This window comes from Toxotes jaculatrix, chromosome 5 (genome assembly GCF_017976425.1).
Source record: "Toxotes jaculatrix isolate fToxJac2 chromosome 5, fToxJac2.pri, whole genome shotgun sequence".
Lineage (NCBI taxonomy): Eukaryota > Metazoa > Chordata > Actinopteri > Toxotidae > Toxotes > Toxotes jaculatrix.
Window position 1 is genome coordinate 17,192,912 of NC_054398.1, and position 16,449 is coordinate 17,209,360.

The 16,449-nt window shown below is 35.5% G+C and overlaps 1 protein-coding gene across 1 annotated transcript; it reads left to right on the plus strand.

The window, feature by feature from the left end:
* The first annotated feature begins 252 nt into the window (after positions 1-252).
* rapsn (receptor-associated protein of the synapse, 43kD) lies at positions 253-6,994 on the plus strand. Its single transcript, XM_041039252.1, has 8 exons — positions 253-943; positions 1,690-2,028; positions 2,715-2,873; positions 3,699-3,797; positions 3,931-4,053; positions 4,343-4,396; positions 4,489-4,688; positions 4,901-6,994. The coding sequence occupies exons 1-8, from the start codon at positions 719-721 to the stop codon at positions 4,971-4,973; spliced, it is 1,272 nt and encodes a 423-aa protein (XP_040895186.1). The 5' UTR covers positions 253-718; the 3' UTR covers positions 4,974-6,994.
* Positions 6,995-16,449: the final 9,455 nt, after the last annotated feature.

Sequence of the window (16,449 nt, forward strand, 5' to 3'; positions counted from 1 at the left end):
GCTGTTTATAGCACCCATATCACAGTTCACAGTCCCACGTGCAAGAGTCAGGTCCGATCCATGTGTGGATGAGTGTTTTTAAAGCTCCAGAAGGTTGTCATGTAAAAACGTGTAGTCCAGCGTTAGGTCAGTGAGTGAGGTTTAGTGTGAAGGCAGATCGCTAGGAGCTGTAGTGACCTTGGGACTGCTTGCTGAGGGCAGGACAGAATTCCTGAAGGGACACATGGTCTAGAGTGACAAGGCCATCTGCTGTAGCGCCAGCAGTAGGAGGAAGGTGGAGGGGGTAGGACACTGGGGTGCTGAGAATTCCTTTCGCTGGGGTGTGGAGGGAGTAGATATTCTGGGATATCACTGCTAACACTCCACCGGGAAACGTGTTTCTTTGGCGTTTTTCAAATGGAAATCTGAGGGAGAATTTTTGAACACTTCATGGTGAGTGGGGATCATTACAGGGTTAAATGGGGAAGATACTTTTCTGGCCCTCCAACTCTCTGCAAAGCGACTGGTGATAATGGTCTTGGTGTGTCGCCGTTTTACTTTGGTGGATCCAGTTTCCTTTCCATCTCAGCACAGTCGGAGCTGAGAGAGCGGGATCTGGTAGGCCTTCTGGCACGGACCCCTCAGAGGATCATCTTCAAGGGATCTTCTTTGGAGTTGTACTGTGCATGGCAAGGATCTACTTTCTTGCTGCCCCACTGAAATTGCATGGCCTAAACGAATGAATATTTTTATGAGGCGCCTTGCACCAGAAATGGGCCAGGACCAAACCAAGCAGCAGATAGAGAAGGGCCTGAGGTTGTATCAGTCCAATCAGACAGACAAAGCCCTGCATGTGTGGACAAAAGTGCTGGAGAAGACCTCAGATCCTGGAGGGAAGTTTCGGGTGTTGGGGTGCCTGATCACAGCTCATTCAGAGATGGGAAAATATAAAGATATGCTCAAGGTAAGCCTCTGAAACAATGCTATTCTACATACAACAACTTAATGCAGTTAAATAAACCAATTAACACATAATCAGTGTATACTGAGGAGTATACTCTTGCACCTAAAGGTTTATTTTATGGTGAAAATGTGAATCCAAGCAATATTTTTGTATAAAGTCATTAATATTTCTATTCTGAAAAGCTTTGTGGTCACTTGGTTTATAAAATCCATGTACAGACATTTGTTACATTCTTTATACTCTGTTTTTTTGTGTTGTGCAACCAGCACTTTGGGTGTGCATGAGAGTAAGTGACGTTGCAATCCTAATGAGTAAATGCCACTAAATATGTCATGAGTTTAATATGTCATCTTGTCTGCTCAGGACTGTAGTAGCATTTTAACATTTCTGCAGTGTGCCAGCCATTATTGATCGAGCAGAGATCAAAGCTTGTTTCCTTTCATTCCATTTACAGTGATCTTGAGAAGCATGGGTTAATTTGTGGCTTCCACACGATGCAGAGTAAATAAGTGCCCTGCAACCTGAGTATCAGTGTGGGGTGTCTTGTTGACATAATCATCTTGACTCAAGCAGCGCCCACTCTCTCTCACCCTTAGGACTTAGAAGTAGAGGTCTTGTGTGTTTGAATTTATCAGATAATTTCTCTTTTATTCAGTATTTATTTTGAATTTATGACCATCCATCTGATAGTTTGCAATTTGCCTGCACCTTTTTCATCACCTTACACTCACTCTCGCTCCCTGAAGTATGCCCTCGATCAGATTGACACAGCCAGAGAAATGGAGGACCCTGACTACCTGACAGAGGGCTACCTGAACTTGGCGCGCAGCAACGAGAAGCTGTGTGACTTCCAGAAAACAGTCTCCTACTGTAAGACCTGCTTAAACATGCAGGGCACCACCGTTAGCCTGCAGCTCAACGGACAGGTATGTCTTAGCATGGGCAACGCCTTCCTAGGCCTCAGTGTCTTCCAGAAAGCTTTGGAGAGCTATGAGAAAGCCCTTCGCTACGCACACAACAACGATGACAAGATGCTGGAGTGCAGGGTCTGCTGCAGTCTGGGAAACATCTACGTCCAACTTAAGGTAATGCTTTTTTTTTTTCATATGAGACTGGATTCTGACTTTAAGCTGCTTTTTACTACCTTAATGTGTGCTACATTGTAAACATAACCCCTCCATCTATGTTCCTATATGAGGGATTTTAGATAAGGCGACTGAATAAAAGCCTGCTAAAAAATCTGAAATACTCAGATGGTTGCAGACGTGTCAGGTATGCTATTCATTGGACTACACGTGCGACTTGATTGCGCAATCAGTACTGATGTTGCCAGTGTATCTGCAGAGTATGATAACACTGCAGAGCATCCAAGCAAACATCATCAATGGTTAGCTCATGTAGTGCTGGGCATTGTAAAACAAAGGTGGAGTGAGTAGGCTGGCTGGCAGAGGGGGTTATGTAGTACCCTTGACATCAGAGATTTGTAAGAGTAATCCCCCGGCTTCCCAGGGAGGATTGGTTTCAATGGGATTGTGATGAAGTGGTGTTTGAAGAATGCACTCATATGTCACATTATTTTATGCAACAAAAAAACAATATGCTTGTTAGTGATACTGGAGGGACGCAGGCCAACGAATTCTGGTCAGATTCTTTATTTTGATAGCATCAGAGGTTGAAGTCTATGTCAGTAACATCGAAAGAGGATGTAGTGCCATTTATGGGCAATAATTGGACATCAAAGGTCTTACTCATTGTTCACATCTGCTAACAGGACTATGAGAAAGCCCTGTTCTTCCCCTGCAAAGCAGCTGAGCTCGTCAATGACTACGGCAAGGGTTGGAGCCTCAAGTATCGAGCCATGAGCCAGTACCACATGTCTGTGGCCTACAGGAAACTGGAGCGCCTGCCAGACGCCATGGAGTGCTGTGAGGTATTGTTTTTATAACCGTCCAACACACGACTGCTGTCTCCAGAGACAAACTTACATAACTTATGGGGAATGTCACAGTTTTGGTTTCCTCACCAGCTCACTGTCCCCTGATGCCTTTGGCTGTTCTTATGTCGGAGCTGCAGATACAGTAGATGTTGTGCTGCTGACAGGTGCAAGTGCCAGTTGCTCTGTTGTACCAGGCCTTAGACAAAAATATGCTCACAGAGGCACTGGTTTAAAGTGTTAATGAAGAGGGTGGCTTTAGTCTTCACTCTGTTCTAATAATGTGCTGTGGGTGAAAAATAACTTGATGTCATTGCCTTGGAGTGTAAAAGTATAGTAACAAGACAGCAGGATGCGTTTTAGATTTATTACATTTGCCAGACACATTTAGCCAAACAATTTACACGTCTTGTCGTATTAGAATACCAGAGTACAAGAGGAGTTTTAAAGGTGGGACAGCAGCGTCTCACGTTCCCCATCTCTTCTCACTGTGGCTCATTTGAAAATATAGTGATACTGAAACTGCAAAATGAGAAACACTGAATGAAATGTGCAACTGTAGTTCACTGGTGCCTTTAGTTTCAGGATTTACATGTTATTCTTGTTATGGTTAACAACTCTGTGCTAATGTTATAAACCAAAGCACCTTCCATAAATCTTGAAGGTTAGGATTTTATACTAATAAAAACATTATAAACATATTATACATTATAGTACTTTATAGTGTAGTATTGCAATTGGATGAAAATGCAAGTTTCCTGCAATTTCCAGTTACATCTTAAGACTTCTCTTTAATTTGTTGCTTTTCATTACCTGTCACAGGAATCCATGAAGATTGCTCTGCAGCATGGTGACCGTCCTCTGCAGGCTCTGTGCTTACTAAACTTTGCAGACATACACCGCTGCAGGCGTGACACTGATGTAAGGTGCCACCATTTGTGCATGTTTAAAACTGTTCATCAACGACAGTTCTGTCTTTGCTTTTTAAACCTGTTGAAAGTCAAACCCACAGGATGTGGTCAGCTTTATTTGGTCTTTATTTTCTTTCATCCAGAAAGCATTCCCTCGCTACGAGTCTGCACTGGGTATCATGACTGAGATTGGAAACCGTCTCGGACAAGCACACGTCTACCTGGGTGTCGCTAAGTGTTGGCTTCTGCAGAAAGACTTTGACAAGGTCTATATAAATATGTTTTTAAAAAACAAAAAGCCTGGTGCCAGATTTATGAACTGCCACCCAAATATCTGATTTGTTAAGCAATTCATACACAATGTAATGAATGAAATGAATCAAGAAATATTCAGACAATTCAGTCTGATTGTCAGACTGATACTGTATGTAAATCTTTCTGTACAGCTTGGCAAACTATTAATGTTCACACATAGCACATAGACAGTGCTGTTTTATTGACTTTTAGATAATTAGTATTCATTCATTCTGACACACTTGTTCCTTGCTCTTCCAGGCTCTTGATTCTTTGCAGCGAGCACAGGAATTAGCCGATGGAATGGGAAACAAGGTATCTGATGTTCCTTAATTACAACCTATAGTTTATTTCTGATTTCACAGTATTTATGATGTTGACAGTCTTTTTCCTGTGCGTATCTTAAGCTGTGTACACTGAAGGTTCACTGCCTGAGCGAGGGGATTTATCGAATCCGTGGGCAGCAGGAGGAGCTCAGAGAGCAGGTGGTGAAGTTCCTGCAGTGCGTGGAGGAGCTGGAGCTCTACTGTGGCATGTGTGGAGAGTCCATCGGGGACAGGGACCAAAAGCTGCAGGCCTTGCCCTGTTCCCACGTTTTCCATCTCAAGTGGGTGTTCTAGCACAGCATAGTCCTGCCTTTTATAATTTTTTTGATATGCACATTTCAGAAATAACACAAATCGTTGACTGTGAGTTTATTTTAATGCTTTTTATAAATAAATTTGCCTCCAAAAGAAGCATCCAGGGTGATTTTGACTGTAACGCTGGTGAATAAATTTCCACGCAAGCTGTTGACACTCCACTCTTTTATCCCTTCAGGTGTCTGCAGACAAACGGGACAAAAGGTTGTCCTAAATGTTTCAAGTCCTCCATGAAGCCTGGATTTGTGTGATTGTGAGACGTTGTTTGTGCGTTGGATCTGCAGACACAGCGTGATGCCTCCCAGGCTCCTGACTGATCTGAGAGAGGCAGGCAGCCTCAGGATGTGCTGAAGATGTTTGAGGAGTAATAATTCACCGCTCTGTGCAGAGGATGCTGAACAGAACCCAGAGTGTCCCAGAGTGCGGCTCTGAGGACACGATCAAGGCATCCATCATATTTGCAGACGCCAGTCTGTGAGTGACTGAAGCTGAGGGAAGAGGTAGAACTGACAGAGTTACATTTCAGTATAAGCTGACGAAGAAAGAGCCTACACTGTCTCTGATGACTGGCTATTTGTTGCAGAATTTAAACAGAGAGGAGCATTTATAACTTGGTGTATTTGCTGTTTGCTTTAGAATTGTTTAGTAAAAATGTGATGAAATGATCTGCGGAAGAATTCAGTGAAATCTCAGTAATCTTAGTCACAGGGTTTGTCATTTAAATCCAACAATACTTTTTACACCACATATGCCAGTTTTTTGTTTTTTGTTTTTTGTTTTTTTTTTTAATCAGAGCACAGAGCCATTTCTGAATTTAACTGATTTCATACTTGCTATATTTATTGTTGTATTCATGTACATACTATTCTCATATTAATTTGTTTTAAAAGTTTGATTTATTTGAGGTGTTTTGTAAAACCTAAAACTAAAATCTCTTAACCATTCAAAAACTTGTATGTCTTTACAAATCAGGTACATGCAGCTGTTTTTTTTCCTTCTTCACAAAGATTAAGGATCAGACTCAACACACATTGTGTTCATAGAAATTCCTTTTCTGGACATGTTTTACTCTTAACTCATGACATCAACACAATATTATTGCAATTCGAGGATAAATATTGTTGAGAAACCTATTGGGAAAGGATCTTCTTTGACCAGTCACACACTTGTCAAATAATTATTTAGAGGAGAAACATACTGTCTGTTTTAATGTAGAGTTTTCACATTTGTAGTCAAATGTAAAGATGAATTAATTGGTATAATCTCAAAAGTCAAATTGAGATTATTTTCTTGCAAAGGCATTGTCATTTCAAGGTGATTTAGAAGGTGAAAGCCAAAAAGCTGGACTGTCATGTTAATTGTTGCATGTTTTATTTACAATACCAAGCAACAAGGTTGGATTACTTCAAATCATGTATCCATTTAACTGTGTATTTACTTATTTCATAATTGTTTGTTATAGTATTTCTTAATACTCTGTGGCTTTTATCATTCATATTCCTTATATATTTGTTCAGTTTATTTTAAACATTTTTTGATTTGGGAAGAAATTGAGTTGTAGGGTGGAAACAGCACGAATGCCTGGTACTGCAGGGACAATCGTTTAAACAAATACTATTAATGATTTATAAAACATTCATAGTTAAAACAAAGAGGCAACAAACTTGTTTCATCTGACAAACTTGAGGAATGCACAAAAAAATTTGAATTCAGGTTTAAATTTTTTTTTAAGTGTTTCATTTTCTCTCTTCTTTAGATCATGTGAGCAGGTTGATGGCATGAGAAGGGAGAGACCAACACCATTGCCTTTACTGCACAAGCACTTACGTTTCTCGCTGTAAGAACACACCAATGCTTGACCTCACCTCTGAGTAGCACCTGGTTATTGTTTGAGGTCTCTGCATCCAAAATAATGTTAACTAACTGTCTGTTTACCTGTCGTACGGTTGACGTACAACTCTTGTAAAGCATAGATATTATCTACACCGTTTAGATAAGTCTTGTCGTCTGGTGCATAGAGAATATTTTACTGACAGTACAGCCACTCATCTTTAATGGTTTAAACTACCTCTGTTTTTGACTCCTCTTCAGAGGATTAATGCAGTAATAACACAACATTTAAATACATGTAGAATTGTTATCTTTTTCTAGACATCATGTTGATATAACCGTGATTTTAAATGATTTAGAGTCTGACTAAAATGCATTGTTAATATATTTATGCATTGAGTCGATCCATGTTACTGTGTCCAACATGGAGACATTATGGAAAATAAAGTACACTAAAAGTGAATCTAAGTGTTAGTATATTGTGACTTTAGTGCTGCTATTTACTATTTGTATTGTTTTGCTGCTAATTTCCAAATCAGAAGTGAATGTGTGTGCTGTGTGTAATGGCACTGCTCTAACACACATTATGTGGAATACTCTGTGCCTATTTAACCAGTTGTACAAGTTTGCCTACATTTACTGAAGTTTCAACCAGGCGTTTGGGATTGTACTGCCTACAGTCCCCACACCTGAGCAGCAGGAAGGAAGTTTTCCTGTAGCCTCACTTTACAGGAACACTTCAACATGATGGCAGCAACGAGTTCACTCTCTGAAGAGGACTTACTTTGTCCTCAGTGCTCTGAGATTTATTGCTTTCCTGTTCTTTTGAAATGTGGCCACAATATTTGTAGTTTGTTTACAGACATTCTGGGAAAGGAAACGGTGTCGAGAATGTCCTGTGTGTCGCACTGTAGCTGTCCCCATGAGGCCTCCTATCAATTTGGCTCTAAAGATAACTGCAGATGAATATCAAGTGCAACGGACCAACAGGGATCAAGAAGTTTGTTTCCTTCACAATGAAAAGCTGAAGATTTTTTGTCAGAACGACGAAGAGCCCATCTGTCTCGTCTGCCAGACATCAAAACAGCACAAGGTTCACGAGTGCTGTGCAACATCTCTTCACACTCACTCTACTTGCATTTAAAGTTTGACATGGCTAGTTGAATTCACTCAGCACAGCACAAAAAGTTGTGCTGTGCTGAGTGAGTGATGTGCGAAAAGTTGGACAACATCAAGGACCAGATCAAAACCCTCTTCTCCCTCATGACTGATATTGAGACAACCCTCAGAGCGAAGGAACTACCATTTTTACAGGTACATTCACAGCAATTATTCAAGCCTTGATAAAAACAGAGATGCCTGAACACTGCCTCCAAACCACAAACTTATCTATGTGGATGATGTTTCAGTCCCAGTCAGCTCCTCCTTAGGTCAAAATGTCAGAAGAGTGGTTATCAGTCCAACTCTCAGTGTGATAAACATTTGAAAGATATACAACAACTGAAAAATTATACAATTAAAACTCAAACACATAAATCCCAGAGTGGGAGTAAAGTGGCTTGTAGGGTTATGATACTTTCATCGCATCACTGTTTTTGTCTTGTGGTGTTTTGTGGGTATTTTATTGTTGAATTTTATGTATATTGGGAAGTGTAAATTAGCAAAGGATATAATTGTTTGAAATCTTTTGATATACTTCATATTTTTCATGTATTATTTTGTCTGTCCTCACTTTCTTCTTAAATCTATATCATTTTGCCAGTTTGTGTTTGTGTTCACAGTTTTGAGATGTTTATCACACTGAGCAGGCTGGATATTTTACCACTTCTGTCACCCTAATGGTCTATAGACTCAGCTGTCAGATTAAGACCTCAAAATGTCCTAAAAAACGTCATACGGCTTAAGGCGTGAAAAAATGGCAAAAAAAGTCAAATTTTTGTAAGACCTCAAAATGTCATAGAAAATGTCATACGGCCGTAAGGCGTGAAAAAATGGCAAAAAAGTCAAATTTTTTTGACCTCAAAATGTCATAAAAAACGTCATACGTCCGTAAGGTGTCAAAATCGGACAAAAAAAGTCAAAATTTTTTTTGACCTCAAAATGTCATAAAAAACGTCATAGTATAGTAAGGCGTCAAAATGGGACAAAAAAAGTCAAAAATTTTTTTGACCTCAAAATGTCATAAAAAACGTCATACGTCCGTAAGACGTCAAAATCGGCCAAAAAAAGTCAAAATTTTTTTTGACCTCAAAATGTCATAAAAAACGTCATAGTATAGTAAGGCGTCAAAATCGGACAAAAAAAGTCAAAAAATTTTTTGACCTCAAAATGTCATAAAAAACGTCATAGTATAGTAAGGCCTCAAAATCGGACAAAAAAAGTCAAAAATTTTTTTGACCTCAAAATGTCATAAAAAACGTCATAGTATAGTAAGGCGCCAAAATCGGACAAAAAAAGTCAAAAATTTTTTTGACCTCAAAATGTCATTAAAAACGTCATAGTATAGTAAGGCGCCAAAATCGGACAAAAAAAGTCAAAAATTTTTTGACCTCAAAATGTCATAAAAAACGTCATAGTATAGTAAGGCGTCAAAATCGGGAAAAAAAAGCCAAAATTTTTTTTGACCTCAAAATGTCATAAAAACGTCATACATCCGTAAGGCGTCAAAATTGAACAAAAAAAGTCAAAAAAATTTTTGACCTCAAAAATGTCATAAAAAACGTCATAGTATAGTAAGGCGTCAAAATCGGACAAAAAAAGGCAAAAAAATTTTTGACCTCAAAATGTCATAAAAAACGTCATAGTATAGTAAGGCGTCAAAATCGGACAAAAAAAGTCAAAATTTTTTTGACCTCAAAATGTCATAAAAAACGTCATAGTATAGTAAGGCGTCAAAATGGGACAAAAAAAGACAAAAATTTTTTTGACCTCAAAATGTCATAAAAACGTCATGCATCCGTAAGGCGTCAAAATCGGACAAAAAAAGTCAAAAAAATTTTTGACCTCAAAATGTCATAAAAAACGTCATAGTATAGTAAGGCGTCAAAATCGGACAAAAAAAGCCAAAATTTTTTTTGACCTCAAAATGTCATAAAAAACGTCATAGTATAGTAAGGCGTCAAAATCGGACAAAAAAAGTCAAAAATTTTTTTGACCTCAAAATGTCATAAAAAATGTCATAGTATAGTAAGGCGTCAAAATCGGACAAAAAAAGTCAAAATTTTTTTTGACCTCAAAATGTCATAAAAACGTCATGCATCCGTAAGGCGTCAAAATCGGACAAAAAAAGTCAAAAAAAATTTTGACCTCAAAAACGTCATAGTATAGTAAGGCGTCAAAATTGAACAAAAAAAGTCAAAAAAATTTTTGACCTCAAAAATGTCATAAAAAACGTCATAGTATAGTAAGGCGTCAAAATCGGACAAAAAAAGTCAAAAATTTTTTTGACCTCAAAATGTCATAAAAAACGTCATAGTATAGTAAGGCGTTTTTTTCGGCCAAAAAAAGTCAAAAAAATTTTTGACCTCAAAATGTCATAAAAAACGTCATACGTCCGTAAGACGTCAAAATCTGACAAAAAAAGTCAAAATTTTTTTTGACCTCAAAATGTCATAAAAAACGTCATAGTATAGTAAGGCGTCAAAATCGGACAAAAAAAGCCAAAATTTTTTTTGACCTCAAAATGTCATAAAAAACGTCATAGTATAGTAAGGCGTCAAAATCGGACAAAAAAAGTCAAAATTTTTTTTGACCTCAAAATGTCATAAAAAACGTCATAGTATAGTAAGGCGTCAAAATCGGACAAAAAAAGCCTAAATTTTTTTTGACCTCAAAATGTCATAAAAACGTCATACATCCGTAAGGCGTCAAAATCGGACAAAAAAAGTCAAAAAATTTTTTGACCTCAAAATGTCATAAAAAACGTCATAGTACAGTAAGGCGTCAAAATCTGACAAAAAAAGTCAAAATTTTTTTTGACCTCAAAATGTCATAAAAAATGTCATAGTATAGTAAGGCGCCAAAATCGGACAAAAAAAGTCAAAAATTTTTTTTACCTCTAAATGTCATAAAAACCGTCATAGTATAGTAAGGCGTCAAAATCGGACAAAAAAAGTCAAAATTTTTTTTGACCTCAAAATGTCATAAAAAACGTCATAGTATAGTAAGGCGTCAAAATCGGACAAAAAAAGCCAAAATTTTTTTTGACCTCAAAATGTCATAAAAAACGTCATAGTATAGTAAGGCGTCAAAATCGGACAAAAAAAGTCAAAATTTTTTTTGACCTCAAAATGTCATAAAAAACGTCATAGTATAGTAAGGCGTCAAAATCGGACAAAAAAAGCCAAAATTTTTTTTGACCTCAAAATGTCATAAAAAACGTCATAGTATAGTAAGGCGTCAAAATCGGACAAAAAAAGTCAAAAAAATTTTTGACCTCAAAATGTCATAAAAAACGTCATACGTCCGTAAGACGTCAAAATCTGACAAAAAAAGTCAAAATTTTTTTTGACCTCAAAATGTCATAAAAAACGTCATAGTATAGTAAGGCGCCAAAATCGGACAAAAAAAGTCAAAATTTTTTTTTACCTCAAAATGTCATAAAAAACATCATAGTATAGTAAGGCGTCAAAATCGGACATAAAAAGTCAAAATTTTTTTTGACCTCAAAATGTCATAAAAACGTCATGCATCCGTAAGGCGTCAAAATCGGACAAAAAAAGTCAAAAAAATTTTTGACCTCAAAAACGTCATAGTATAGTAAGGCGTCAAAATCGGACAAAAAAAGCCAAAATTTTTTTTGACCTCAAGATGTCATAAAAAACGTCATAGTATAGTAAGGCGTCAAAATCGGACAAAAAAAGTCAAAATTTTTTTTGACCTCAAAATGTCATAAAAAACGTCATAGTATAGTAAGGCGTCAAAATCGGACAAAAAAAGCCTAAATTTTTTTTGACCTCAAAATGTCATAAAAACGTCATACATCCGTAAGGCGTCAAAATCGGACAAAAAAAGTCAAAAAATTTTTTGACCGCAAAATGTCATAAAAAACGTCATAGTATAGTAAGGCGTCAAAATCTGACAAAAAAAGTCAAAAATTTTTTTGACCTCAAAATGTCATAAAAAACGTCATAGTATAGTAAGGCGCCAAAATCGGACAAAAAAAGTCAAAATTTTTTTTTACCTCAAAATGTCATAAAAACCGTCATAGTATAGTAAGGCGTCAAAATCGGACAAAAAAAGTCAAAAATTTTTTTGACCTCAAAATGTCATAAAAAACGTCATAGTATAGTAAGGCGTCAAAATCGGACAAAAAAAGCCTAAATTTTTTTTGACCTCAAAATGTCATAAAAAACGTCATAGTATAGTAAGGCGTCAAAATCGGACAAAAAAAGTCAAAAAAATTTTTGACCTCAAAATGTCATAAAAAACGTCATACGTCCGTAAGACGTCAAAATCGGACAAAAAAAGTCAAAATTTTTTTTGACCTCAAAATGTCATAAAAAACGTCATAGTATAGTAAGGCGCCAAAATCGGACAAAAAAAGTCAAAATTTTTTTTGACCTCAAAATGTCATAAAAAACATCATAGTATAGTAAGGCGTCAAAATCGGACAAAAAAAGTCAAAATTTTTTTTGACCTCAAAATGTCATAAAAACGTCATGCATCCGTAAGGCGTCAAAATCGGACAAAAAAAGTCAAAAAAATTTTTGACCTCAAAAACGTCATAGTATAGTAAGGCGTCAAAATTGAACAAAAAAAGTCAAAAAAATTTTTGACCTCAAAAATGTCATAAAAAACGTCATAGTATAGTAAGGCGTCAAAATCGGACAAAAAAAGTCAAAAATTTTTTTGACCTCAAAATGTCATAAAAAACGTCATAGTATAGTAAGGCGTTTTTTTCGGCCAAAAAAAGTCAAAAAAATTTTTGACCTCAAAATGTCATAAAAAACGTCATACGTCCGTAAGACGTCAAAATCTGACAAAAAAAGTCAAAATTTTTTTTGACCTCAAAATGTCATAAAAAACGTCATAGTATAGTAAGGCGTCAAAATCGGACAAAAAAAGTCAAAAAAATTTTTGACCTCAAAATGTCATAAAAAAACGTCATACGTCCGTAAGACGTCAAAATCTGACAAAAAAAGTCAACATTTTTTTTGACCTCAAAATGTCATAAAAAACGTCATAGTATAGTAAGGCGTCAAAATCGGACAAAAAAAGTCAAAATTTTTTTTGACCTCAAAATGTCATAAAAAACGTCATAGTATAGTAAAGCGTCAAAATCGGACAAAAAAAGCCTAAATTTTTTTTGACCTCAAAATGTCATAAAAACGTCATACATCCGTAAGGCGTGAAAATCGGACAAAAAAAGTCAAAAAATTTTTTGACCTCAAAATGTCATAAAAAACGTCATAGTATAGTAAGGCGTCAAAATCGGACAAAAAAAGTCAAAATTTTTTTTGACCTCAAAATGTCATAAAAAACGTCATAGTATAGTAAGGCGTCAAAATCGGACAAAAAAAGCCAAAATTTTTTTTAACCTCAAAATGTCATAAAAAACGTCATACGTCCGTAAGGCGTCAAAATCGGACAAAAAAAGCCAAAATTTTGTAAGACCTCAAAATGTCATAAAAAACGTCATACGTCCGTAAGGCGTCAAAATCGGACAAAAAAAGTCAAAATTTTTTTTAACCTCAAAATGTCATAAAAAACGTCATACGTCCGTAAGGCGTCAAAATCGGACAAAAAAAGTCAAAATTTTTTTTGACCTCAAAATGTCATAAAAAACGTCATAGTATAGTAAGGCGTCAAAATCGGACAAAAAAAGCCAACATTTTTTTTGACCTCAAAATGTCATAAAAACGTCATACATCCGTAAGGCGTCAAAATCGGACAAAAAAAGTCAAAAAATTTTTTGACCGCAAAATGTCATAAAAAACGTCATAGTATAGTAAGGCGTCAAAATCTGACAAAAAAAGTCAAAATTTTTTTTGACCTCAAAATGTCATAAAAAACGTCATAGTATAGTAAGGCGCCAAAATCGGACAAAAAAAGTCAAAATTTTTTTTGACCTCAAAATGTCATAAAAACCGTCATAGTATAGTAAGGAGTCAAAATCGGACAAAAAAAGTCAAAATTTTTTTTGACCTCAAAATGTCATAAAAAACGTCATAGTATAGTAAGGCGTCAAAATCGGACAAAAAAAGTCAAAAATTTTTTTGACCTCAAAATGTCATAAAAAACGTCATAGTATAGTAAGGCGTCAAAATCGGACAAAAAAAGCCTAAATTTTTTTTGACCTCAAAATGTCATAAAAAACGTCATAGTATAGTAAGGCGTCAAAATCGGACAAAAAAAGTCAAAAAAATTTTTGACCTCAAAATGTCATAAAAAACGTCATACGTCCGTAAGACGTCAAAATCGGACAAAAAAAGTCAAAATTTTTTTTGACCTCAAAATGTCATAAAAAACGTCATAGTATAGTAAGGCGCCAAAATCGGACAAAAAAAGTCAAAATTTTTTTTGACCTCAAAATGTCATAAAAAACATCATAGTATAGTAAGGCGTCAAAATCGGACAAAAAAAGTCAAAATTTTTTTTGACCTCAAAATGTCATAAAAACGTCATGCATCCGTAAGGCGTCAAAATCGGACAAAAAAAGTCAAAAAAATTTTTGACCTCAAAAACGTCATAGTATAGTAAGGCGTCAAAATTGAACAAAAAAAGTCAAAAAAATTTTTGACCTCAAAAATGTCATAAAAAACGTCATAGTATAGTAAGGCGTTTTTTTCGGCCAAAAAAAGTCAAAAAAATTTTTGACCTCAAAATGTCATAAAAAACGTCATACGTCCGTAAGACGTCAAAATCTGACAAAAAAAGTCAAAATTTTTTTTGACCTCAAAATGTCATAAAAAACGTCATAGTATAGTAAGGCGTCAAAATCGGACAAAAAAAGTCAAAAAAATTTTTGACCTCAAAATGTCATAAAAAAACGTCATACGTCCGTAAGACGTCAAAATCTGACAAAAAAAGTCAACATTTTTTTTGACCTCAAAATGTCATAAAAAAACGTCATAGTATAGTAAGGCGTCAAAATCGGACAAAAAAAGCCAAAATTTTTTTTAACCTCAAAATGTCATAAAAAACGTCATACGTCCGTAAGGCGTCAAAATCGGACAAAAAAAGTCAAAATTTTGTAAGACCTCAAAATGTCATAAAAAACGTCATACGTCCGTAAGGCGTCAAAATCGGACAAAAAAAGTCAAAATTTTTTTTAACCTCAAAATGTCATAAAAAACGTCATACGTCCGTAAGGCGTCAAAATCGGACAAAAAAAGTCAAAATTTTTTTTGACCTCAAAATGTCATAAAAAACGTCATAGTATAGTAAGGCGTCAAAATCGGACAAAAAAAGCCTAAATTTTTTTTGACCTCAAAATGTCATAAAAACGTCATACATCCGTAAGGCGTCAAAATCGGACAAAAAAAGTCAAAAAATTTTTTGACCGCAAAATGTCATAAAAAACGTCATAGTATAGTAAGGCGTCAAAATCTGACAAAAAAAGTCAAAATTTTTTTTGACCTCAAAATGTCATAAAAAACGTCATAGTATAGTAAGGCGCCAAAATCGGACAAAAAAAGTCAAAAATTTTTTTTACCTCTAAATGTCATAAAAACCGTCATAGTATAGTAAGGCGTCAAAATCGGACAAAAAAAGTCAAAATTTTTTTTGACCTCAAAATGTCATAAAAAACGTCATAGTATAGTAAGGCGTCAAAATCGGACAAAAAAAGCCAAAATTTTTTTTAACCTCAAAATGTCATAAAAAACGTCATACGTCCGTAAGGCGTCAAAATCGGACAAAAAAAGTCAAAATTTTGTAAGACCTCAAAATGTCATAAAAAACGTCATACGTCCGTAAGGCGTCAAAATCGGACAAAAAAAGTCAAAATTTTTTTTAACCTCAAAATGTCATAAAAAACGTCATACGTCCGTAAGGCGTCAAAATCGGACAAAAAAAGTCAAAAATTTTTTTGACCTCAAAATGTCATAAAAAACGTCATACGTCCGTAAGGCGTCAAAATCGGACAAAAAAAGTCAAAATTTTTTTTGACCTCAAAATGTCATAAAAAACGTCATAGTATAGTAAGGCGTCAAAATCGGACAAAAAAAGTCAAAATTTTTTTTGACCTCAAAATGTCATAAAAAACGTCATAGTATAGTAAGGCGTCAAAATCGGACAAAAAAAGTCAAAATTTTTTTTGACCTCAAAATGTCATAAAAAACGTCATACGTCCGTAAGGCGTCAAAATCGGACAAAAAAAGTCAAAATTTTTTTTGACCTCAAAATGTCATAAAAAACGTCATAGTATAGTAAGGCGTCAAAATCGGACAAAAAAAGTCAAAATTTTTTTTGACCTCAAAATGTCATAAAAACGTCATACGTCCGTAAGGCGTCAAAACCGGACAAAAAAAGTCAAAAATTTTTTTGACCTCAAAATGTCATAAAAAACGTCATACGTCCGTAAGGCGTCAAAATCGGACAAAAAAAGTCAAAATTTTTTTTGACCTCAAAATGTCATAAAAAACGTCATAGTATAGTAAGGCGTCAAAATTGAACAAAAAAAGTCAAAAAAATTTTTGACCTCAAAAATGTCATAAAAAACGTCATAGTATAGTAAGGCGTCAAAATCGGACAAAAAAAGTCAAAAATTTTTTTGACCTCAAAATGTCATAAAAAACGTCATAGTATAGTAAGGCGTTTTTTTCGGCCAAAAAAAGTCAAAAAAATTTTTGACCTCAAAATGTCATAAAAAACGTCATACGTCCGTAAGACGTCAAAATCTGACAAAAAAAGTCAAAATTTTTTTTGACCTCAAAATGTCATAAAAAACGTCAT